The following is a 27,381-nucleotide window of genomic DNA, read 5'->3' on the forward strand; positions in this document are numbered from 1 at the left end:
CCAAAGGGGTAGGGGTAGTGGGAGGGGCAGGGGAAAAGAAAGAAGGGAAAGGAAAAATGCTGAGAAATAGAAAAAATGGAAATAAAGTCTTTGTAAATAGGGAAGGGTGGAGGGAGTGAAGGGAGGGCTAGGAATGGGGAAAAAATAAGAGCCAAGATGCATTATGTAAAGGTACAATTCCCAATGAGAAATGTAATTGTGCTGTATACCTACAATGTACCAATAAAAAAATTTAATAAAGTGCAACAAAAAAAAAAGTTGACAGTATCAAGCTTAATCATCACAGCAACACATAGCAGAATTTAGCAAATCTAGGAGAGAGGTAAGAAAATGGTTGCATTAAGAAGCACTACAATAGGTATTAAAAGTAGAAGCCTTAGAAATTTTTCAGTAAAATGGAAAAATTATTTAGAAATACATAGAAAAAGATTTGAAGGTGAACTGGAAGATGAGATCTTTTGACCCAGAGGCAGCAGAAACAAGACTGAGCTAAATTAAGCACACATACTCCTGCACACCCAATGCTTCATTGGAGGAGAGGAAAGAGGCTTCAGCCAAACTGGAGCTTTCACTGAAGGGAGCAAGCAATTAGTCAAGACAGTTACCAAACTGTTGCACATAGAGCAAAGGGAGCAGCAGGTTCTGATTCATTTTCTAGAGTGGGCTAAAGTTCAGTAATCTTTACTGGCCAGCAGCGTAGTTCCAAAAGATGTTTTTTCTTGTGATGGACTTGGACCACTGAGCGGTCACAGTTAAAGCATCCTAAAAGTTGTTGAGTTTTTTGCATCTGGCATCATCATTCAGTACAAAACATCCCAGCCTTGCACATGGTGGGTTAACAGGCTGTCAACTCTGGTCAGGAACTGCTGAGTTACTCTTACAGTTGGTGTCATCGTCTTGCGTAGGCATCCTGTCCTTATCATAGGGCTGAAGGACTTTTAGTTCTTGAGCTGCTGAGAAAGCACAAGGGTGGGGGAGATGAACCACACATACCAGCTCCAACAGACAATGGGCCAAGCTTACCCTGTATCGCAGTATCAGATAAAGCATGTCTTAAATGATCAACAGAGCTGGGTAGATCAGACTCCAGGGTTAAAATACCAAAGGGGAGAGACACAATATGAAGACAAGCAATGCCAACCCCTTCGTCCCATTTTAGCCACGCATCAGACATCTGCAGACCCAAGCGAAGTCAGTGTTCTCAGCAAAAGTGGCCTGAGGTCACTGCAAAGTAACCCAGGCAACTGTATCATGACCCATACGGCAGAGGTGCTGTCTACAACAAAGCCAGTGGGAAACTGACAGTATCCAAAATTAGTGATTTTAAGAGAAGCTAATGGGGTTATTTCATTTTGGTTGTTTGGGGGTTTGGTTTTGTTTTGTTTTGATTGTTTTTGGTAACAGTTTCTCATTGCATGCAAACATTCTGCTTTTATGTTTTTTATCAGTGCCTTGAAACATGCGATGCTACAAAGGGTAACCATTTACTGTACCAAGCAGTTTATTTTGTCATCTCAGCCTTCTGTACCTCCACTGGCCCAGCATGATGGTCCCTAGTCCATCAGAAGGATGACAAATTATGCCAATAATATTGGCTACTTCTGAGGAAGAAAAGGTGGGATTGGGAAAATGGGGAGTTTAAGGAAATTGTTTTCCTTTTCAAAAGTGATTTTTTTTTTCTTTTTTGTAGTACTGGGGATTGAACCCAAGGCCTTGCATGTGCTAGGCAAGCACTCCACCACAGGGCTACATTCCCAGCCCATGTTTGAGTATTTGAGAGTGAAAGCATGTGTATGTTTACTTATGTGATTAAACATGAATTTAAGCAATGGATAAAAAAACTGAAAAAATTCCTTTAGGTCACATATATACATTTTTGAAAGAGCCAGTCTGGTTGTGAGTAAAGTGCTGTGTTCTACAACTCATTCACAAAGACGTGGAATGACTGGATAGATAATAATTAGCTCAGAGACTGTGACAGGTCAGGAATTTTCCCAGTCTTGACCACAATGTCATGCGCTGCTGAGCAGAAAAGCCTCATCACACAATGGGCACAGTTCCTTCAGGAAGCAGTAGGTCTGAGTGCTCAAAGCTCACACCCTTTGCAGGTGAGCTGCGAGGTGGCTTCCTCTGGGAAAGCAGAGAGCTGCCCTGAACTCAAAGCTAAGATGCCTCACTTTCCTTAGGCGAGTTATTTTGTATTACCACCAAATCCCTCTGACTTTCCCATACACTCTTCCATTTCAATCAAAATTTCAAAGCCTCCTTAAGTGGAAAGGAAATTTTCCAACAATTACTAAATGAGATAACATTAATAAGTGCTTATAAGAAGATCACTTGATATATAATTAGTACCTTCCAAGTGTTTAAGTAAATTAAACTCTATCAACTAAGAATTAATCATACTTAAAATAGGACAAAGCATCTGCTCAAGTGTTTTAATAATTTCCTGGATTAGAAATTCCATCTACCTGCCAGCTCCAGCCCCTTACAGGTGAAACTCTCTTCCCGAAGAGGCATCCTGTCAAAGCAGGTGGCACCCACACTGCAGCCACAGCTGTTTTAGGCACTCTCAATCTTGGCTACACATTAGAATTCCCTAAGAAGCTTTGAAAACTCTTTGGTGACCTGGGAATACATTAGAGTAATTAAATCAGCATCATCTGGAATAAATTGTTTTGCTTTAACTTCTCAAGTGATTCCAATATGCTACTAAGTATGAGAACAACTGCTCAAATTTTAATGTGCTTGTGAGTCACCTGGGGTTCTTGAATTAAGATAGGTTCTAATTCTGTAAGCTTTGTATGGGGCCAGGAGTGCGGCTTTTCTAACAAGCTCCAAGATGATGGAGTAAGGATTTAATTTCTCAAATTCATCACACGAATGTCTATGAAGATATAGATAGATACAGATATAGACAACATTTGCTGTAGCATTGTTTGAAATACTTATTACAAGCCACCTAGATGTCTGTCAACAAAGGTATGAAATAATTGTGGTACAAGTGAACAATGGAACACTACACGACATTTAAAATAAATTAGGTCTACACGTACCACCGCAGATAAGTCTCATAATGTTGAGTAAAAAAAGAAAAATACGGAAGTGTTTGTACACTATGATGACATTTATGCTTCTTTTGAAAGCATAAACAATACTATGTATTATGGATATATGTGGTATTAATTTAATAATATTCATGGAAATAATAAATTAAAGTCAAGATTGCAGGTTTATCTGGGAGGGAGAAAAGAGACTGGAATTGGAGAGGGTTTCATAGTAGGCCTTGGTTAAATCTATTTTCTTTCTTTTAAAAATAGAATAAAATACAGAAAAATCTTGGAATTTGATAGTGCTAAGGAGCTCAACAGTGAGTATATGACTATTTGATTATCCTCTATAACTTGCATGTTAAATAACCTGCAATTTATGTACAACCAATACACCCATGTCCCTAGCAGGATTATTCATAGCAGCCAAAAGATGGAAGCAACCCAAGCATCCACTTATGGATGAATGGATATACAAATTGTGGTATGTTCATATAAAAGAATATGATTCAGCCTTCAAAAGGAAGTAAAATCTGACATGTAGCACAATATGGATGAACTTTAAGGACATTATGCTAAGGTGAAATAAGACAGACACAAGAGGACAAATGCTGTATAATCCCACATACATGGGGTCAAATTTTGAGACACAGAAAATAGAATGGCAGATGCCAGGGGAGAAAGGAGTGGAGAGTCATTCCCCCCCCCATTAACTTTATTGGTACATTTTAGGTATAAAATACAGTTACATTCATCATTGGGATCTTGTACCATTACATGAGTCTTTTGGTTCTTAAGGTTCTTCCCTTCCCCTCCCTTCACCCCCTCCACCCTTCCCTATTTGCAAAGACTTTGTTTCCATTTTTTTCCTCTTCTCATATTTTTCCTTTCCCTTTTTTCCTTTCCCCTACCCCTCCCAATTCCCCTGCTCTCTTAGACCTTTTCTTCCTGTTACACAATATCACTTATACATTTTTAAAATTACAATATTAAGATCTAGGAGACACAGATTTTACAGAATTTAAAAGGATATAGAAAGCATATTACAAAAATCTTTTTTGAAATAACTTTGACAACTTCTAAGAAGTAACTTAGAAGACAAATTAATGAAACTATCTCTGGAGGAAATATAACATTTGAATAGAACCTATTAAAGAAAGTATATTCCTAGCTTGAAAACCTACCTATATGACAACAGCAGCCTCATAAACATTTTAACTGATAAATTATATCAAACAAAGCAGAAAAAAGAAGGAACACTTCTCCCCTCATTTTAGGAACTCAACATTGTGCTAATCCTAAAACTGGATAAAGATAATAGAAGAAAAAAGTATGAACATAGATAGAAATTTGTTTAACAAAACAAACTATTGGAAGTCAGATCTGGCAGTATGTAGAAAGTGGTTTTATTATAGGGATGGCAGTGTTGGTTCAGCATTGGAAAATCCACGCCCAAAAGTAATCATTTTAACAGAGGAAAGGAGAAAGCCATATGATCCTGTCACTAGTTGGAGAAAGAGTACTGGACTAAATTCTACAGCTGTTCATGGTAAAAGCTATCAGGAGACTAGAAGTAGAACAGAAGCTGCTCAACAGATCAAAGACATGTACTCCATACTTCCAACAAAAACTCCTTCTATGAATGGAGACGATACAATGCTTTCTCCCTAAAGTGGGGAACAAGGGCATATATGCCTATGGAGAGTCATTATTTAATGAGTACAGACAGTCAGTTTGAGAGGAATGAAAAAAGGTTATTCATGATTCTACAATAAAGTGAATGTACCTAATGCCACCAAATTGTACACTAATGTTTATAATAGTAAATTTTATGAATATTTTAAATTTTCAAACTCTTAATTTAAAAGATCAGATGATATGAGGATCAATAAATGATACTTTCTTTTTTTTTTTTTTTGGTACCAGGGATTGAACTCGGGTCCTTGCACTTGTGCAGCAGCCGGCAAAACCACTGAGCTAAATCCCCAGCCCTATAAATGATACTTTTTAAATCCTAGAAGGGAATACCACACAATCAAAAAAGAATGAAATATATCTCTATGTGCTGGTATGGAATGCTTGGCATGGCACACTGGTCACCAAAAAGCCCAAGGTGATGAGCAGTGGGGCTGGAAGGCCATCGTACAGGGCATAGCCCAAAACAACCAGTAACTGTGACTGGCTCTGGGCAGGGGCGGGGAAATACAGAGGTCAGGGGTGAGTTGGAGACTTAACTATTCAAAAGTGAATTCGTTTTTAGGAAAGGGATCAGTCCTCTCAATTATCTATATAGTACTGAGACAAGAGCGGAAATAAATAACTGGAATTCCTACTTAACACCCTAATTCTAGGAAACCAAAGTTCAAAGAGATGAACTGACATGCCAAAGACAGAACTGGGATGTTATCCAGCGTGTACTTTAAAAAAAAAAGTTTGAGGGCTGGGGATTTAGCTCAGTGGTTCCACCGCCTGCCTTGCAAGCACAAGGACCCGAGTTCGATCCCTGGTACCAAAAAAAAAAGTTTGAAAAACAATAAAAGACTTAAAAGATGCCCCATTTTAGGAGCCAGGGATTTAGCTCAGTGTTTCCGGCACCTGCCTTTCAAGCAAGCGCAAGGTCCCGAGTTCAAGGTCCCAAGTTCAAGGTCCCAAGTTCAAGGTCCCGAGTTCGATCCCTGGTACCAAAAAAAAAAAAAGATGCTCCGTCTTGTATAGCTAACCTACTGAAACAGAATATATATTCTTCCCCTAAATATATTTGGAAAAATGTAATACTTTATAGCTTACTTTTCTTATTGTCAGCATAATTCCTGTGTTTTCTATCATTTTCTCTTGTACTTAATTTTGTTTTTAATTTTCACCAGTCTTTTTTGAGTCAAGATTTTTATAGTTCTTCATTTTTGTTCGGGGCTTTCATTAACCTTAATTTTAATTCCATGTTTTGTATTGTTCACATACAGAAAAATGTACAAATAAGATTTTCAAAAGAAAATTTTAAAGCATCACAAAAAGTATATTTATATATGCATATATATATATATCTGCGCATACACGTAAGTATCCTGATTCTCAGTTCACCATTTCTCCCACTCTCACTCATACTTTAGCAGCTTAAAGCTGTAAAAAATACAATCTTCAGTATCTCTTAAATGTTTATCTTTGCTTATTTACAGATAAAAACTGAGTTTTGTTTAATTTACCAAAAGAAACTCATATCCTCCGCAAGATGGTTTTTTAACCAAAGATGCTGCTTCAAAAAATTATTACACAGACCACAAGCTAACTGCAAAGTTTGGAAAATCCACAAGGTGGCACTAGCTACCTTTGGTCTAATCCCATAACCTAGTAAATTGTCTAGAAAACAGGGTTTAAGAAGTGCCTCTGCCATAAGCAAAGGTTAAAAACTGAAGCTATGAGACATCTTACTTCTGTCTGGAGGGACAGCTGCCAGCCAAAACACATTTGGAACTCTAATCACACATTTAAAAACTTACCCAAAATGCCAAGTGTAAGTCATAACTGCCGTATTTCTTCCAGTGGCAGATTTAACACCTGTTCCTTTTGACATGCTTCATTTGTGGTACTTGATCATCTTAGACATATTTCCAGACTCTCTATATACATCCCACTTGTATAGTGTGTGTCTGTGTATGTGTGTAACAGACACAAGCACATGCACACCAAGGACAGGTATTTGGGTTGTTTTACTTTTTTGGTAACAGCTCATAGTCACATCTTTATTAAATACTATTCACATCTGACTATAATACAGTATCTTCATCTTTTTCATAAGTTCCCATTTTTCAACACCTTATGAATATCTCACAAATAAGAATAACACTTGGTGGGTTCAGCCTAAACTCAAATGGTAAGTCTTAAAAACTCATCACAAAAAGATGTTTCTGATCTCTTGACAATATCATATCAATTTAGAAAAGACCTGGAAAAGTTTGCTGAAGCCTTTTACATAGAAGTTTTAAAGGATAACACCCAGTGCTTGATCTTGAATAGATTTCCAGGCACTAAGCCTCAGAAATACCTGAAGAAAGGAAGGCTGAAAATCTCTAGTGGTTTAAGAATTTTTATTCCCATTATCACAGCTTCCTTTTAAGCTAAAAATCTCTTGGAGATGACAGTAAGTGTGCTTATGCTTTGAGTATTTTACAACACAAAAATTCAATGTGATCTATTCATTTCATTCAGAAACTTTTTTTGTGTGCAGACACAAGGATTTTTCCCACGACACTCAGTGTATGTGTCTTGCATCCTGATTAAACAAAGTGTAGCAGCCTTCTTACAGCCTATAATCTACTTTCTAAAATGAGCATTTAAATTCAAAAGCACACTGTATAAACCAGAGTGCTCAAAGGAGCACATCTCAATAATATATTGCACATATAAACTTATTGTATCTATAAGAGTATTTGATATATGAAACATCTAAAGAATATATAAGAATAAGAATATATAAGAATAAACATCTAATGAATATATGCTTTTTAATGAGTTTGTTTCCAGAAGCAGTGGTTGTGGTCTTGCGAAGGCCAGCTTTTCTCAAATTTAAAGGGAAGATAAATACTAAAACAGATCACTAAAACTGAGAACACTTTGCAGTCCCAGGCCAACTCCAGTGATGGGGAGGAGACAATGTGGACAGCGAAGTCAATCCCACTGCAAGCCCGTTTCCTGGGCTCTGCTTAGTTCAGGAAGTGTGTGGCAGATGCAGTGCAGACTGAAGAACGGGGGCCCCACCTTCCTCAACAATCAGCATGGAAATAACACCTTGGTGCTGACAATTTACCGTCTTCCTTGATCTCCAACTCATAACCAAACAATTTTCAGACAAGACTCAGAAACTTTTATTAAATTGAACACAAAATGCCTGTTATAATAACATCAAGCTTTTATCCGAAATCAGTACATAAGTGAGAATACACAGCCAAAATGAGCCATCAACATAAGCAGTATAAATTTTAACTAACTTTCAGATTTCTATATTCAATATGCTGAAGAAAACAAAACCAAAAGAGCAATTTCAATTTCACAATTCACAGTTGATTGGTTATAATCCTATGACACGTTTGTCATTTCTGCAGTCCTGGAACAAAAACAGATTTCCAAACAGTGACTGGTACATTGCTCCAATAGCATACAAAGATCTAAAACCCCTGTGTGACATTTAAAGAAAATTTTATGAAACGACCTCAATTTCATACAATTTGGGCTGGCATTTTTTAACTGTATCTTTTAGCAAAGATAGATATAGCTCTTGTGAAGTGGCAAAAGCAGTTTTAAAAGTTGCCATGCCATTCATGAAGGGTTCTAAAGCCTCCCTTGGTTTCCCATGATTTTATTCTTAAGACAGTAACTGCCTTAAAACGCAGCCTTTACAGGGAAAGCAAAATCAGTTTTACTTCTAGATCTAGAGCACACATCCGGAGGACACACTTGGTCCCGGCAGATGCATGCACTGCTTTAAAGCACAGGCCAACATACTCTAGAGTAAGGCATTTCCAAGCAAACACACTCACCCAAACCCATGCTCAACACAGGCACCTCAAAGTGAACACCAAACAATGCAGAACCAACACAAAATTCTTACAAGATGACACTGAGTCACAAAACTACAGGAAGGTACTCAGGTACTGACAGAAGGCAAAACAACAGCCACTCCGAAAAGAGTTTCGTTCCCAAAAATGCCAGATGTGCAGCATAGAAATAAACTATATATGCTTTGTCCTAGGATAATATCACTCATTCTGAAACATGGAGTTACTTTTCCTTAAAAAAAAAAATAGGTCATGTAAAGAGTACACAAATAACCAGTGATATAGAACATTTATTTTCACTAGTGAGGGGGTCACTTCAGCATTCACATAGAGTTATGAGAGAATCATGAAGGCCATTTAAAGGTTAAAAAAAATCTGATAAACTCTGCATTATTAGTTGGTATTTAACAGTGCAGTGAGAGTTCAGCGATTGCGATGGGCTTACATACTATGGCCATGAGAATACCATGAAATGTCTAAAAATAAACATCTAATTAGTAAAAATACATATCTTCCTTTTAAGGGCCCAAAGGAAGCATTCAGTTATTTCAGAAACCAAGAACTATATCCAATGAGCACAAGAATATAAATCAGGAACATTTAAATTTCATTTCTGATTCAATTTTACCCATTGCATCTTCATGACCTGAAGTAAGTAGCTTAAATTCTGCAGATTTATCCACAAAAAGTGAACATAAAAATAAAGGCATATATCAAAAAAATTCTAAACATTATTGGAGTAAAGCTAAATATAGTTACTAAGGCTCACAATTTCAACAATTCATTGTACAGTACAATCATTTAAAATTTTTCTAATTAACATCTAGAGGAAGCATGGGTAATTACAATACTCAATCCAAATCAAATTCCCTTGATAAATTAATAGTTTGAACTTTCTAATCTACTTAAACCGTTCTCAAGTTGTTTAAAACAGCTCATTATACATGGGTTTGACCCTTTCCTCCCTCTACCTACTGGTAGAGCAGCTGACAGCAGTGACAACAAGAGGAAAAGCAGCAATTGGTGAAATGAGGTATAAACTGATTTCATAAACCCCAATCTATAATTTACAGTTTTCTGAAGAAGCTGCATAGTTCAGCAAAATACCACCGGCAGAAGACGGGTAAAGAGAAAAAAACTCTTATCGTGAAATTTTAACATTGATGACAATTAAACATTTAAAAATAACCAACTCTAGAAAATTTCAGTTTGAAAAAGGAGCTGTCTTCCTTCATTCTAACTACACACAAGAACAGAAACTGGAAGACTGGAGTCCACAGGAGAAAAAAGAAGTATGTTAATTGGCTCAGGGTATCAACTTCATACACTGCTTTCAAAAAGATATTAATATTTAAATCAATAATAAACCTTGGTTAATGCACCTAGGGGAAGTGCTTTGTCTGACATTTACACTACAATGCCCATCTGGATGGACTGACAGATGAAATCGAGTGAGGGACAGGTAGATATGGGGAAATGTAAGTGTGGTAAAATGTTGATGGTGGAGTGTAGTGGTGGGTATGTCCTAAAGTGTTTTCTAGTTTGACATATGTTTAAAATTTTTCATGAGAAAATGTTAGTATTTCTATAACAAAATAAGTTTAGCAGTGTACTTTGAAGATTCTAGCCACTCAGGCAATTTACAAGTTTAAATTAAGTGAAGTAAGGGAAATTTTTGTTATAAAGGCCTCAAACTTGATGTGTAAAGCAGAGATGAATTAACACAATTAATAATTATTATGCCAGCCAGGTTCATAACATACTTTATTTGCAAATATGTCATTCTCTCCTCTCTAGAAAAAGACGAGTTGGAAAAAGACACTGGAATAAAGAATTTATTAAAACATCAGTGTCAAGCTCTGCTAATACACCACACTACCGTTCACTAAATATAAATGTAGCACTTCAAGGTGACTACTGCCAGCCTGAGACACCTGGATTTATGTTCAGGGTATATGTTTCCTGATTAAGTTTTATTTAATATCAAATTGAGACTGAAAAAAAAAGTGTAGAACAGAATTCACATAGACTTTTGCTATTCCAAGCTCCTATTTTATGAACCATGATTAATAGCAATAATTCTGTCATCCCTTCTCTGTGAAATGCTAATACTTGCTAAAGGCACTCATATTCTGGGCTTGACAGACACAGGGTCACACAGGACCATAAGCCAGTACTTTTTTTGGTAGCTACCCAGAAAGGGAATTTACAAATGATCCCCCCATTCAAAATGGGAAGAAAACATCTAAGACCTATTATGAGAAGCTATTTACACAGCTATTTGTCCATTCAGCTACACTGATAATAACAGCTAACAATGGTAGGAATTCCCCCACCAAGAACACAAAAACAGCAATGAAACACTTTTTATTATACATGGAACACCTGAACACAGTGACTTGTCTGGTAAGAAAAAAAATAGGTGGTAAGGTGGAATTTTTTAAACACCTGTTCAAAATTTTTGCCTAGCCTAACAAATCGCTTCTCTACTTATTTCTAAAGAAATTAGTATTATTGTCTGTTGACTTAGCACAAGCCTCACCAATTCTTGAGTACTTCCAGCCTAAGTTCTGACATTACAGAACAAAGTTAGGTTCTGAACTTTTACCATCTTTAGGCCTCTCTGCAGAGAATACTGTGTCACACTGTTCCTCACATGTCTCCCCTGTCTCAAACAAGACTCATTTTACATAGGTCAATGGACAATCCTCAAACTGTCATTGTTCACAGTACCAGACAACAAAGGCGTGAGAAATCATAAATCCTGCTGCTAATCCTTAGAATCCATCTGCAGAGGAAGATTTAACCAGCTATGTACATATATACATATACAGGTGTGTGTACACACATATATATGTATATATACTCCTCCTTTCCTTCTTGTTCAGTTTGTAGCTCAGTAGCCATAAACAAGCACATGGTTCTGCAGAACTTTGTAAAGTGAGATGGAAGACCCTAGTGCTTCCCATTAGCCTATTCATGGGACATGATGATCTCAGCCCTGACTCTTCATTCACACTCAGGGTTTCAAAAATCCTATGGTTTTCTAAGTTTAGAAATTAATTAAAAGGGAAAATAATGAGAGTGTGGTAGGGGACTTTTTCAAAATGAATGATAAAAAAAAATATTCACCTTACAGAATTCAGTGCAATAAAAGACAAGCAGATACACATAATAAACAACATGCACATATTTACAAGTTGCATGACATGATATACAAAGACAAGGCCAACAAAGTATTTTCTATTCAGTGTGAAGTCAAAGGACTACAGGACACACTCCATTTTATAACTAAACTTTAAAAAAAACTTTAAAGGCATATGCAATTCAATCTTAATTGAAACATGGAAATTTTCCTTCATAACCTTTCACTCTTAATATCTTAGAAGAGTTTATCTTCTAATATTAATTTTTTAATGGCAATGTACACAAAGATATGCACAGAAAAAAGAGACTTTGATGCTATGCATTCTTACAGATGATTACTGAAATCTTTTTTTAACTAAAGGTCTTTCTTTGTTTGGGCCTCTATCCATCCTTGTATATGGCATATAAAAAGATGCATGATTTCTGATGAACACAGGGTACAGATCCTAAAGCATGTTACAGAGCAGGACTGGACATCACAAAATGAAACCAACAGCAATCACATATCACTAATTCAGGGGCAACGACAAAGGGAAGAAACACTGTCTACACAAAATGCGTCAATACAAGAAATTATTCCATGCAGTGATGGCAACTTCTGACACCTTTTGTCTCACCTATGGAACAAGAGAATACTGCAATGTAACTAGCCCAAAACACAACCTGCTACCATAGAGATTTGTGATGTTTTTCAGATGTGCATGAAAGCTCTATACATGATCATGGAAGATATTTATCAACTAGAATTTAGAAATTAAGAAATCAAATCACTGTAGGCAATATGGTACTAAAGTGTCATATAAAACAAACACATAGTTCTTTCTTAGTGCAAAGAAATATAGCAAGTAAGAAATAACACTATAAATCTAACTTCTTTCTTTAAAAGAAAATGCGTTTATGCATTCATAACATCCATTAAGGGCACTGGGAAACTGGAAACCTGAATACACAAGGCCTGAAAAAACATCAAGCCCTTAAGTCCACTGCTTTTTGTACACATATATTGAAACTGTTAAGTGGAGAGGGCAGGGAAACACACTGTTTAATTTCATTTCCAAAGGAAAAACTGAAAGTAGATGAATGCTGCTTTCACAAAACATAAATTCATATACACAATCTTTAATGTTATCTGGAATAAGGATTCAGTGAAATTCTCTCCAGGGAATCACATGAAATTTTAGGGGGAGGGGCATGTGCGATAGGTATACACACACCTACAGAGAAGAAATGAGATTTTTAAATATCATAAAACCAGCACTATATTAACATCTACCAAAAATTACATTTAGCAGCAAAATGAGCAACCTACTGGCCAATAAGACAAGTCTTAAATTGCCCTAAACTAATTAACTATACTTTATAGCCTCAACTACTACAAAAAAGAAATATTATAATAAGATTTATAGGTCCAGATAGAATCTAAACAGAAAATTACTTCACTCTTCTGTTTCTGGGAGAAAAAATTTACCAAATAATTCTACTTTTCAATAAACAACCACCTTAACAGAAACTGATTTTTAATTATAGGTCTACACTATTAGAAATTGCTCCAACGTACTACCAAAACTCAATGATGATTATACCTTTCTACCTATTTGCCTATACAATTCTCAAAGTTACCAAGAGTTTTAATCAGTAACATAAGCAATCACATAAGCATTTGCCAACATACAAACATACTGCTCACTATAAACTTCCTGGTGAACCTGATCTTTCAAAAGAAGCATGAATGAGCACCTATCTTCTCCATGTAAAGCAAAATATAGTAAATAGATAAAAATGTAGTTAATAAAACTTCACATAATACTCCATTGGAAATCTAGATATACACTGTGGCTTCTTATTTTAAAAGCAGAAACAATTTTCTACTGGGAATGGTGATATTGAAACTTAACCAGCTTTTAAAAAAATCCTTCTCTATGAAACAGCAGGTAATGGTGTTAATGGTTTTTTTCAGGACAGCTAACAAACTGACAGAACAGAAAATAATATAGTGTAAGGACTAGTTTATCTAAAAACTTCTGCCAAAAGAAAATATCAAGAGATCTTAAGTTATCGTTAAAACTATCATAAATTGTATGTTCCACTCAGATCAATGAAGACAAAACTCTACATTGAAACAGCAAACACATCTTTATGTTTCCCATATCAGAGGGAAAATATTCTTTTTAAAACCATGCCCATCTTAAACTCATGTGTCTAAATCCATGGGTTGGAAAACCCATAGCACAGCTAGCGCATGAAAATAAGCCTATCAGACAAGATGATTCAACTTTGAGGTTGGGGGAAAGGAGGAGGTGGCAATTAAATGTGTGAAAGCCACAACTGGAAATGAAGTTTAGCTCTCTGGAAGAATACAAGCACCCTGAAAGGGTGTGAATCCAAGAAAACTTGCATTTCAGTGATGGGGGCATGATATGGGGAACAATGTACTGGAGAGACCTTAACACAGACTGTGATGCTAGATCCTACCGACTGTGTTGAGGTGACAATTCCAGTGAACCCTTAAGAAACAAATCTCAGCTTTTAATGTGATTTGAAATAAGAATCCAACACTATCCTTTTATCTAGCAGTACATAAAACTAAAATTGCAAAAGAAGATGAAATTTTTAAATAGTCTTATCTCTAAGTCAACCAGGACTTGGCCAAGATAAAATGTTACTTCTGATGGGGTAGGTAGGTCACATGCTATACAGAGCTCAACACAGTTGACCCAAAAAAAGTGTTAGGACCTAAGAAGCACGCCTCCCTCCCCCCATCCCCGAGTTTTGACATCTCATGGTACCACTGCAGGGTACACGTATTAACATCAAGCAGAGGAATGTACTCATATCAAAAGGACCACAAAGCAGGGCAAGTAGACAGAAGGCAAACAGGCAGGACAAGCTGCTCTAGCTGAATATGATAACCATTATACATAACCCAGGTTCTCCATCTCATTCCTGTACCGCTGTTCAGACACCTTGCTTTTGTGTTGCTTGCTCTCTAAATGCTGCCGGAATTCCACCTCTTCACCTGCCCCAACATTACACATTGAGCAGTAAAACTGGCCACTCGGAGTAACACACATAGCTAGATCACGTGGAATTCTCTGCCGAGAGCGAGGATTGAAGTAAGGACCTGCTAAAGCAAGAGACAGAAGAACATTATTTACTTAGTGAAAGACCCTGGGACTGATTTTCATTGTCATCTGTAATTCTAAAGCAAATGATACAATTCACAGATTCTTAGCTTTAAATGAAGTTGAAATTAATGGATGTTTTTGAATTATAAGTTTAGGTAGGTTCAATCTACAAAGATAAAATGATTCCCAAACTGTTGTCAGGAAGGTTATTGTAGACCCAAACCCAAACTCTAAATGCCTACATTTCTAAAAAGTGAACACAATTTTAAAAATACTTTAGGGATTGGGGATTTAGCTCAGTGGTTTCACCACTTGCTGCACAAGCACAAAGACCCAAGTTCAATCCCCGGTACCAAAAAAAAAAAAAAAAACTTTAATTTTCAAGCATTATAATTCTTGTAATTATGCTAACCCTTTAATCTAAAAACTCTACTTCTCTAAATTATCCTAAGAAAACATTAAGAGTGTTTGCACAGAGATCTAGCAGAAAGTCATTCACTTGGACAGTGTTTATAACAAAATTCTGGTGGAATGAGAAACCCAAAAATATGATTTAAAAAAGTACAATAATGAATGCAATGAAAAACTATGGAGTGGGGTGGCAGAAACAGCTAGTGGTGAGCACTTGCCTAGCATGTGCAAGACCCTGGTTCTATCCTAAAAAAAAGGAAAGAAAAGAACAAAAAGGAAAAACACCTATGAAGACAATAAATATAATGTTATAAAAAAAACTTTTAATTGCATTAAAATATAATATGCTATTAAGTAAATGGAGAATATCAAAAAATATAAGCTTAGGGCCGGGGCTTTAGCTCAGTGGTTTTGCTGCCTGCTGCACAAGCGCAAGGACTCGAGTTCGATCCCCCGTACCAAAAAAAAAATATATATATATATATATATATACATATATATATACACATATATATATACATATATATACACATATATATACATATATATATACATATATATATACACACACATATATATATATATAAACATACATACATGGGCTTTTTTTTTTGTAGCCCAGGCTAGCTGTGAACTTGTGGTGATTCTCCTGCTTCAGCTTTCTGAGTGCAGAGATTACAGGTGTGTGCCACCGCGCTCAGCTTCCTATTTCTATTGTAAAGGAGTAACACATATAAAAAGATTGAAATGACATATAGAAATGTTGATGACATCACTGATAATTTTATTTTCTTCTTTTTGCATTACTGTCTTACCTGGACCATTGTTTCATTAATTTTCTACCTTTCTTTTCTAGTATAATAAATATTTTTTTTAAAACACAATTTTCACTGTATCTTTCAATTATTAGTAAGATAGTTTCATTACTGTTTGGTTCTAAGAATTTTTTAATTCTAGTATGATTCTTCTTTGCATTATGAATCATTTAGAAATATTTTGAAAACTTCCAAACACATGGAAATTTTGTTGTTTTTACATTTTTATTATTGACATCTCATTTAATTGCACTCTGACTAGAGAACATAATCTATACTACATTCATCCTAAAATTTATTTTATCTAACATTAACACAGGTATCCTGACTTCCTTCACTTCAGCCAGATTTCTTTTACACAGTCTGATAATCTTGGTTTTTTAAACAACACTTTAGTAAACTTATATTTATTATAATTACTTATCTGTTAGACTTTTACTAACCATACTGCATTATGTTTCGTATATGTCATTTACTGCATTATGTTTCCTTTATGTCATTTCCTACTAGGCATCTCTTGCTTTTCCTTAACTTTGTTTTGCTTGTCTTACTGGTCTCATAAATAACTTCTGCTGTCATGTGTACTCTCGGAGGCCCAGGTGGGGAAGGGTGAGGGTCTCCTCAGTCCTACTCTCCCTACTATAGACAAGAAAAAACAATTCCCCTAAACAAGGGGCTCTGAATTGAATGTATATATCAGAACCACCAAGGAAGCATTTTCAAAGCAACTTAAGTCTGGGTCCTACTCCAAATTTACTAATCGAAAATCTCAAGCCGGGCATGGTGGCACACACCTGTAATCCTAGCACTCCGGAGGCTTTGGCAGGAGGATTGCTGTGAGTTCGTGGCCACCCTGAGCTACAATAGTGAGTTCAGGGCCAGCCTGAACTACAAAGGGAGATCCTGCCTCAAAAAAATCAAAAGAAAAAAGAAAAGAAAATCTCTACATAATGGTTCAGGTATGCACATTTTGGGCGGGGGGGGGGGGGTACTGGGGATCAAACTCGGGTCCTCGCACTTGGGCAGCAGGTGGCGAAACCACTGAGCTAAATCCCCGGCCCAAGGTATGCACATTTTATCAGAACACCATAGAAAACTGTGATTCACTACCCTGGTTTAAAAACACTGCTGTATTCATTTTTATTTTCCCCAAGAAATGTGAACTGAATATGGTGCAAGTTTAAAGCATCAGACCATGTTCATTAGGCATTTTGCATTTTCCAGCTGGCAGACAACAAAAGAAACATAAAAGAACTACGATAAGAGGCCTTGAAACATACACTACAGTTTAAACGTAATACACTAAGTAGGAAATAAATAAGATCAGAAATAAACACCAGCATGGAAAGCCACGAGATCATCAAAACAATGACTAATCTGACTTCTCAGGGCTATCTATTACTATTAAAGGAAATAAAAATAAGAGACCATTCATGGAATATATGTGCAAGTTTCCAAAGTGCGTGGAAATATACAGGATACCTGAATTATTCTGTACTGTGTACATATTTCTCCTATTTGGCATCATCTTAAATTCATTCCCTTCTTTCCGGGCCCGCCGTTGACCCACCTCTGATGAGTCCCTGGAGAAAAGAAATTGTAAAAGTGAGACTTCTAAACAAGGATCCCTTTCAACTCTCTTTAAAGACAGCCTGTCTAACATAACACACTGGCCTGGGAGAAAATGGCAATACCTACGAGAATGAGTTACTCTGAGCTTCAGCCAGCCGCAGCCTCTTAGCATGATTCTTCCCTTGATAGTGAGCCTGAGCCACTGCAGGGGAACTGAAGGAGGCGTCGCAGAGCTTACAGTAGTCATTCTCTGTGGCCAGGATCACTCTGCCTCCTGGCTTAAAGGAGCCCATCTGACATCAAAGACACAAGAAGAACCAAGGTTTAAAGATACGGAGCTTATCCCTTCCTTCTTCTCAAAGGCTCTTCTAAAGCTGAAAACAGCCAAAGGATATAGCCAGACCACAAGCACTCAGCTTTATAAAGAAAGGAAATAAATAAACACGGAAGAAAAAAAGGCTTGAAGACACTTAATCCTGTCTTTGCATTATAATCACCTATGTCAATGTGCCAAACTGTGAATAGCTTATTACTATCTCCACTGAAGAAAACTTTAAGATGAGTTTAAAAACTCCAGCATAGAAGATTTAGAGAAATAAATAGGCAAGGCCTAAAATCTCAATTTCAGAATGAGTAAAGTCTGCTCAGAAACCATCAATAAGCATTTAGTAAGTGCCAACTATTTACTGGGCTTGCTGTCTAGGCCAGAGGAATATAGTCAGATACTCTTTTAAACCCCCTGCCCTAATAAAGGCTACAAACTAGGTGCAGATGTAATGTAATCAGGAAAAAAATAACTAGCAAAACCAGATAACTGTTAAAGGTTGGGGAACAACATGTTAAAGGAAAGCTAACAGTGCCTGGAAGACAGACAGTAGGCATTCAATTTCGGGGGGTTATCAAAAAGTTACAAAGTAGTTTTTGGCTAGGGGAGAATAATATATGTGATAAACACCCTGGAAATCAAATCATTTCAGGAACAGTTGAAGAAAATAGAATTGTTAGACCTGGAAGAGAAGATTGTCTGGACATAGGATAGCTGCCTTCGCAAATCACAAGGGCCCTGCTGTTTAAGGTAGCGCAGGCTGTTTTCCCAGAAGGGTGGAGCCAGGCACAAACCATGTCTAACAGGGACCAGCAGTCCAATTTTAGAGCTACCTTTAGAAAACAGCAATGTGAAAACTACTCAGCTCAAGACCTCCAGGTGTTTTGTTGTCCTCTGATTCCATTTTTTTTTTTTTAGCTCTTTTATTGCTACATTTTAGGTATACAATTCGTTTACATTTATCATTGGGTGTTTGTATTTGTACATGATATATCTTGGTTCTTATTTTTTCCCCATTACCTGTGTGCCCTTCACCCCCTCCATCCTTCCCTATTTCTCTGATTCCATTTTAATATATCTCATTTTCCCCACGAATCTATGAAGACGGAAGAACAGCTGGAACTGCTAGTCACATATTAAGCACTAAAACACCAACCTCCAGAAAAGAAAAATTATGCCACAGTGGTTAGGAAGATCCTAGGAAATTCTTGCTCCACCACTTTACAAAATATGTAATGCTGAAGAAAGTTACTTAGCTTTCCTGAGCTTCTAACAGAACTCCAAAGAGGCTCATGCTACTGACTCATGGACTATGCTTTGAATAATAAGCCTGATACCTTTAAACTGTTGCAAGCATTAAATGAAGTCAGGGCCCAAGTCTGGATTGAGATACTTATTTCACACACAGAATTTAAGGGAACACCAAAAACTTTAAGTAATCCAAATAAATATTTTAATGGAGTATTTTAAAGAGTGAAACCTAATGCAAAAAATAAATGAAGGATGAGCACCATTCCCCTGCCAAGTCATCCTGCAGCCTAAAGCAATAGGGAAATCAGTAATATTTATCCTATCTTTAAGTTTTTGATGATTTGTTCACTTTTTTAATTAATTTTGAATTTTTAAAATATTTCATTAATGGATTTATCTTTTTTTTCTGGTACCAGGAATCAAACTCAGGACCTTGTGCTTGCCAGGCAGGTAAGGTGCCACTAAGCTAAATCCCCGGCCCTGGACTTGACTTCTACGAGTTTGTTTTTTTTTTCTCCACTACTCCTTAAACTCTGTGCCCCAATCAAAGCATCCTTCACCTCACCCTAGTCCCAGTCAAACAATGCATAAAAAAAAACACCTGGCAAATATACTCAATAATTATTCTTTATGATCACTATGTTGTTCTGTAGGCAGATAACATTTCAAAGATAGGTTAAGGAGTACAGTCCATATTTCAGAGGCTACCAAACTATAGGAATATCTTGCCTGAACCACTTGCTCTATCTTCCAAAGAGCAAAAGGAACTGGCCTCTCAAGTGTGTCTCATAATTCCAAATTCTGCACGGCATTTATACTAGCTCTCTACAGAGGTAAGTGAAGGGCCCTTGCAAGAAACATCTTTTAAATGGAAGATACAATATAAGTAGAACTAATGGCAATAAAAAATTTTAAATCTCTCTTTTCATTCAGGGATATTTATCCCAGAATTTTGAGAAATGTATAGAGAAAGACTCATGTTACAATATATGTTACATAAATATCAAAGTTCAAAGATTTTGACATGCAATAAATCCAGCACATAGTTCAAGAAGGTAGGAGTACCAAGCAGGACCTCTCAGAAGTATTTGTACAGCTATATCCTGATGGACATACGAATGACAAATTTCACTCATGACTGCATACGACAGCTTCCTAACACTGCTTCACCCTGACGTGTCTCACCTGTGCAGGGACTGAAACGACAGGAGCAGCTGCAGGCTCCACGGCATTGCTCATTCTGGCAGGAGGAGGACAGCTATTTGCTGCATAGTAGTTTCGGAGTTTCTTACCATGATTTTTACCCTAGATGTAAAAATACAATGAATAATCACCATGAGGAAATTCTGTCAGATTGAGTTCATCAATATATTCATGTTAAAAAGAAAAAGAAAAAAAAGTCCACAAGCAGTACTAACTACATGTTATTCCTCTATATATACTACACTGGGGTAAACAGACCACTAGCTAGATGTGATTACTAGATCTTGAAGAATAAAATTCTGTTATTTAATGGCTGTAATGGACTGATTAAATTTATCTGTGAAGGATAAGAGAACAAAGCCAAACAAAATTAATTTCCTATATAGTTCTGAAAAAGCATCCCATTTTCCAGTGGTCTGTCTTCCCCCAGTTTGTGGCCATTCATATGCCACTGCTTAAATATGAATTTCATGACACTCTGATCTAATCACCTTTGGAACTGAGTAATGAAATGAATAATCCAATTATTTTTAATAACCCTTACAAAGCATCTTTTTACATTATAAAACACTTGCTGCTCATTTGCTGCTCACAAAAATACTGTCTGAGAAATTTGTTGATGTAGCCCATAGATGACAGCAGAAAAACTGCAGTGGGATGGGGGTGTGGGGGTTGTCCATGACCTTTTCAGAAGGATAAAGTAGCAGAGCACCTGCGTGAAGCAGGCCTTCTGACTCTAAGGCGTGGCCCTTTTTACTCCCGCCCTATAGCTTCAGGATCCACTATGAACCTCTAAGAAAATGGGCTTACCTTTTTCATCATGTTTTGTTTATTGCTCACAGGATTATATCCCTTAAATTAATACAAACTAGTATTAATTAGCATCAGTGGTCCAAAAGCATTCTAAATAAGGGTAAAACAGAATGTTGGTAAAACTACATTGTAAATTCAAACCCGCAGGCAAGCATCTATTTACCATCTACTTTATGCTAAAATCAAGAAATAAACTGAAGACTTGTACACAATCTAGAGGAGGCTGAAACGAAAATAATGAAAGTAAGGAGGTGAGTTCTCTCTTGTGCTTACTCAGAATGCCCTAACTGCTCTCACCATGGCCACAGTGAGTCTAGAGAATCAAACTTTCTTGGACCCATCTTTCCCTAACCCAGCACATCCAATCTATCAACAAGTCTATCATCCCACCTTCAAAATATATGCCAAGTCACTCCACTTCTCTCCATGGACACTAAATATACCACAGTAACCCAAGCTACCAATGCTTTTCACTTGCAGTAGGCGACAATTCCTAACTAGTCTCTGCCCCCTGCACTTTTCCCCATTATAAACCAGAATGGGGCCAGGGATTTGCCTCAGTGGTCCCGCCGCCTGCCTTGCAAGCGTAAGGTCCCAAGTTCGATCCCTGGTACCAAAAAAAAAAGGACCAAGGTCCTCGAGTGCTGGTGATTTGCCATCATTGTATCCCCAATTTTATACAGTGTCCATCACTGAATAAGCATTCAGGGAGTGAAATACACTCGGGTCGGGGGTTTAGCTCAGTGGTTGCGCCACCTGCCTCGCAAATGCAAGGACCTGAGTTCGATCCCCAGTACCAAAAAAATAAAAAAATTAAAAATAAATAAACCAGAATGATAGAAACAAATAAGATCATCTCATTCCCTCACTTAAAATCTTCCAGTGGCCTCTCACTACTACACTTAAAATGGACAAACCTTACCTTTGAGGCCCTGCATACTCTGGTCCTGTCTACCTCTCTGGTGTTACATCATACAGGGTCCCTCTCCCCTCCTCATTTGCTCCTGCCTCAATACCGTTGTCTGAGCCTTAAGCATCCCAAGCTCATTCTGGCTCCTCTTTGAACTGTACTTGCTGCTCCTTCTGCCTAGAAGGTAGCTCTTTCAGATCTCTGCAAGGCTGATTAATATCTTTAAAGTCTGAACTTGAACAGCGTATCTCACTCATCTCAAATGTCATAACCATCCCTCCCATACACACCCACACACACTTTCTCCATCTGATTTTATTCAATCGTACTGCTACTTATCACTACCTAAAATAATATGATTTGTTTACTTATTTTTTTCTCTTTCCTCCTCTCTAAAATATACTCATTAAAAATAAGAACTATGGGGCCGGGGATTTAGCTCAGTGGTTCTACCAACTGCCTTGCAAGCGGAAGGACCCAAGTTCAATCCCCAGTACCAAAAAAATTACAACTATGTCTGTCTTGTTTACTCTTCTTTCTGCAGTGCCCAGACTATTAACAGATAGCAAGCAATAATAAGCATCAGTTGAATAAAAGATTCAAATATTGTAGTAGAGATAATTTTAAAAAACACTTAGACAATAGAGAAAAGGAATTTCTTATTTCTGCCTCAATGTGTCAGAAGACTTCCAGTTAAAGGGGACAGTGAACCACCTTTTAAATGAGCAGAAGTTCTCCAGGGAGTTAGGCGTGAAGGAAGAAGAAAACTGAACTAAGAACTCGCATGGGCAAAGGCCCAGCCTCAAGGAGAGATGGTCTTCAGGATTTTAAGGAAACTAGGAGCTCAGATGTGGTTTTGTCGATGAACCAGAACTTGAACTTTCAAGGCAGCAGGAGCCTGAGACTCTGTAAGCCTTGCAGGGAAATGATTGCACTGTATTTGACAAAGAGCATCACCCATGGGGTACATATTAGAGTAGATCAAAGTTAGAAGCTGGGAAGACAAAGAAAAAAAAAGCCAAGGACTTTCTGTAACACATCTTACTGTGTAGGACACTATAACTAGAAGGACATTATAACAGTGTTGTGGAAAACAAAGGTCCAAAACATGACAGTGACAGTGCTAGGTCTATCAAATAAGATGAAAACCAGATGATGTGTTACCATGGAAGCCTGGATCCAAAATGGAGCTTAGGAGGGAGATCAGGCAAGAAATGAGTTATTAGCATGCAGAAGGTATTTAAGGCCATGGAACCAAAAGGACAGAGTGGAGAAAGACAAGAGCTTCTGAAATAGCCCTGGACAAAGTGAGGGTTCACAGTGAGATAATGGCTGGAGTAAGGAGAAAGACATGAGAACTGTGAAGAAGGTAAAAAAAAAAAAGTAATGACAAAGTGGAATGAAGGATAGTAGGAGGCAAATCCATGAGTAAATGGGAATGCCAGTTACCAAAACAAGGTTTTAAAGAGAAGAATGCTACGGTTTGGACAAGGTCTCTCCCCATCAAAACTCATGTTGAGATTTAATTGTCAACGTAACAATACAGAGAAATGGTGGGGATTTTGTGAAGTGGTTGAAGTCATGAGGCCTCTTTCCTCATGCAGAGATTCATTCGATTCCCTTCAGAGTGGGTTAGTCATCTTCACAGCGAGTTGTAAAGCAAACCTGGCACCAACCCCCAGGCTCTCCTAAGTGTGCTCGTTCACATGTACTGGCTCCCCCTTTCCACTTCCTATCAGGCTATGACACAGCACAAGACACTTACCAGAAGTTGTACATTTGCTAGAATCACAGAACTGTGACTATATGACTATAACATATGCTAGAATTCCTCCCTCCAGAACTATGAGTCATATTAACCTCTTTTCTTTGTAAATTACCCAGCCTCAAATATTTTGTGATAGCAAAAGAAAATGGACGAAGACAATATAGCATTGGAAAGAAGATAATTTGGGTCAATATGTTGAGACTAAGGCCAATCAAAGGACATCTGGATGAATCCAAGAGATAGTGTAGCACATAGATTAATTAGCACTAACAAAAATCAAGGCTATAGGAGTTTGAAGAATCTTCTTAAAACTAGGTAGGAACCTGAATCTACAGATTTAGAGGAAGATAATAAATTTAAATAATTACTGTCTTCTTCCTATGTGCTGGTCACTATTCTAAGAAAGGGAGACAAAATGGTGAACAAAGGCAAAGTCACTCCCTTCAAGAAATTCTTCCAGAGGATAAAAACAGAATACACATACATGAACAACAACAAAGAAAAGATAATGTGACTGACAGCCGCTCTGCAGAAAATAAAACAGGATGATATAATAGAAAAATGGGCAGGGGAGGCAGTGTCGGAAAGATACAGCTTTTCTGCGGAGTGACACACAAGCTAAAAGCTGAAGAATGAGACGCCTTCAGTTGTGCCATGTGGAGAAAAAGGGGAAGAGCTGGATGACAAGACATCCATTTGACCACGTTAGGTCTGAGATCTCTTTCTGATGTCCAGAGAGAGCACAACTTGTAGTTCAGGAGTGAGGTCTGGCTAGGGATCCAATCTGTTAACACTGATTCTATCTAGGGATAGAATCTGTTAACATTGTGTAGATGATACTTAAAACCATAGAACAAAATAAATTACCTGCTCAACATGGAGATGAAGACCAAAGGACCACATCCTGGGATATAATATAGAGTGTGGTACAGGAGAAGAATACAAAAAAATGAAATTGAGACTGTGTGGCCTATGAAGAATGATGAAAATCAGGTAAGAGAGGTGTCATGGAAGCCTAAAACAAGATGTTTCAAAAGAAATGAATCAAGTTAGATATATAACCCAAGAACCCCACTTATAGATATTGCCAAACAGAAACTCACACGAGTAGACACATACAAAAATGCTTCTAAAAGGATTGTAACAGCAGAAAAGTGGAAACAACTTCAGCGTCCTTGTACAGCACAATGGCTAAATTGTAATCTATTTGTGCAAAGGAACACTACATAGTAGTGAAAAGAAGCATTCAAGGACCATATAGGGCAGCAAGAATGATTCTCAACAAAATGCTGAATAACAAGTTACAGAAGAAGATATGTAAAAATAATTTTAATACGTGGTTTAAAACGCAAAAAAACAATACTACATACTATAGAGTCAAAACTTTTTGTAGCAGGGGCCAGGGATTTAGCTCAGTGGTTCCACTGGCTGCCTCAAAAGCACAAGGACCTGAGTTTGATCCCTGGTACCCCCCCCAAAAAAAAATAACTTTTTGTAGCAAAGGTGAAAAAAATATATAGGGACGATAATGCCAGTTGAGTATAATGGCTACATGTAGGCACACAGGAGGGGATACAATTGGGAAGAGATGTACAGGGACTTCAATTAACAACGTTTACACTTTAAGCTAGATGGCAAACACAAGCGTTATATTATTTGTGCCTTTTTTTGTCTGGGAGATTTCAAAACAATTTAAAACAATAATAATCATAACAACAATAATCCTAATATCATAACCAGGGTTAGGTCAGGACAAAGTGATGCCGGATTTGAAAAGACAGAGGTCAAAGCAGCAGAACAGTAAGAGATAAAAGGTCAAGTGGAATGGCTTAAAAAAGGAACGGAAGCTATGAAAACTGAAACAACACTACAGGCTGATATATGAAAGAGTTCCATGAAAGAGTGGAGACATAAGGTACAGCATGACTGAGAGAAATGGGGTAACTGGAAGATTTTCTGGAGATGGGCTTTACTGAGGTGTCTGCATGATAACAGGAGGAAGTCACCAAGAGTAGAACAGATGGTGCAAAGTGAAGGGAATGGTAACAGCAGCACAGTCCACAGAACGGCAGATGAGGTCTACAGTTCTACCAGAGAGGTCAGGTGCAGACAGTAAGTATTTTATTTCCAAAGCAGCATCCCCACTGGTACTAACGCAGATACTGAATCCATAACAGAATAATGATAATGTCAACAAATGATTTTTGAGCACTTATCACATGCCAGGCAATATTCTCAGCACTTCATTAAATATTATCTCATTTAATAATCAGGAACCATTGGGGAGGTACAATTATTATCCCCATTTTGTGTATAACTGGAATCTCTGAAAAAGAAAAACAAAACAATCAAACAGAACTGATATTTATAGCCAAATTTTTAAAAAAATAAATGAAGATTTAAATCTTCACACTGAAAAAACATATCGTGCCGGATATTTAGAAATATTAACCCAGGACAATCAAATCTGGGGCATATTTTAGAAAGAGTAGGAGATTTAAAAAAAAAAAAAGAAAAGAAAAACACTTTAAACTCTTCAAGCTAAATAAATAAATAATTTACAAAGACAAGAGAATTAAAAATAGATCCACAATATATAAAATAGCAATGGGGCTGCATATAACCACCAAGTGTCCCTGTATTAACCATCAAGACTAAAGAAAAGCAGTGGTCAACATATAAGAACTTACGGATTCAACACTCCCAAGTCCTTCTTAATGAATTTGTAAAGACCTCATCCAACCAAGAAATAACTGAGAATCTTCAACAAAACTTCAAGACTAAGTCAAAGGTGGACATGAAGGTGAAAAGTTATGTTCAATTGCTGCAAATTATGACATGGTAGAAATAATAAAGCAAAAATGTAAAGAAAGATAAACTCACTGAATCTGCAATACAAAGTAACTGAGATGCCATTAGAAATTGACAAATCAAATACTGAAATATTAAATAACAAAACAGGGTAGTAAATTCATTTTTAAAAATATAAATGCTGGGGGGGGAAGGAATAAACTACACAGGATGATGGAGCACATTTCTGAGTACACATTTTTGTACAGTTTTGACTCTTAGAACTGTATTAATATTCCCCAAACTTAAAAACAGAATTAAAACCAACAAGAATGAGAAGATACAATATGATTACAAACAGAAACAAACATGACTACATAAAAATTAAGCAACATAACCACATTGCAGGAGAAAAAAATATTCCTAAGATATTTTTCACATTGTCTAACAGTATCTTCACACATGATAACTTACTAAACACCAAAGAAAAATAGTAACTACAAAGGAAAACCCTGGGAGGTCCCACCTTTGCAAACTAGTAACTTTACAAAGCAAGATTCTGTCTATACATTGTAATGTCACAGACATAAAGAACAGTACACCATATTATCCCCTGGTTAGTACATTTGTCTTTTACAGGGTATGGATTATC

General features: G+C 37.0%; 1 protein-coding gene across 7 annotated transcripts in view; it reads right to left on the reverse strand.

Moving 5' to 3' along the window:
- Window positions 1-8,871: 8,871 nt before the first annotated feature.
- Window positions 8,872-27,381, reverse strand: part of Zmat3 (zinc finger matrin-type 3) — a 34,821-nt gene continuing 16,311 nt past the window's right edge. For 4 of the 7 annotated variants that reach the window (XM_021254451.2, XM_087186548.1, XM_021254465.2 and 1 more), the window contains 5 exons: window positions 21,259-21,300; window positions 20,431-20,550; window positions 17,796-17,962; window positions 17,580-17,680; window positions 8,872-14,870 (listed from right to left, as the gene is read on the reverse strand). In XM_021254451.2, the coding sequence (XP_021110110.1) occupies window positions 14,659-14,870; window positions 17,580-17,680; window positions 17,796-17,962; window positions 20,431-20,550; window positions 21,259-21,300 (642 nt within the window). In that variant the 3' untranslated portion in view covers window positions 8,872-14,658. The remainder of the gene's footprint in view (window positions 14,871-17,579; window positions 17,681-17,795; window positions 17,963-20,430; window positions 20,551-21,258; window positions 21,301-27,381) is intronic. The other 3 variants (XM_021254471.2, XM_004834619.4, XM_004834617.4) reach the window with 3 other exon arrangements.

This window comes from Heterocephalus glaber, unplaced genomic scaffold (assembly GCF_053883595.1).
Source record: "Heterocephalus glaber isolate CG9 unplaced genomic scaffold, H.glaber_assembly_v1.0 deba00001504, whole genome shotgun sequence".
In the NCBI taxonomy this organism is placed as follows: Eukaryota; Metazoa; Chordata; class Mammalia; order Rodentia; family Bathyergidae; genus Heterocephalus; species Heterocephalus glaber.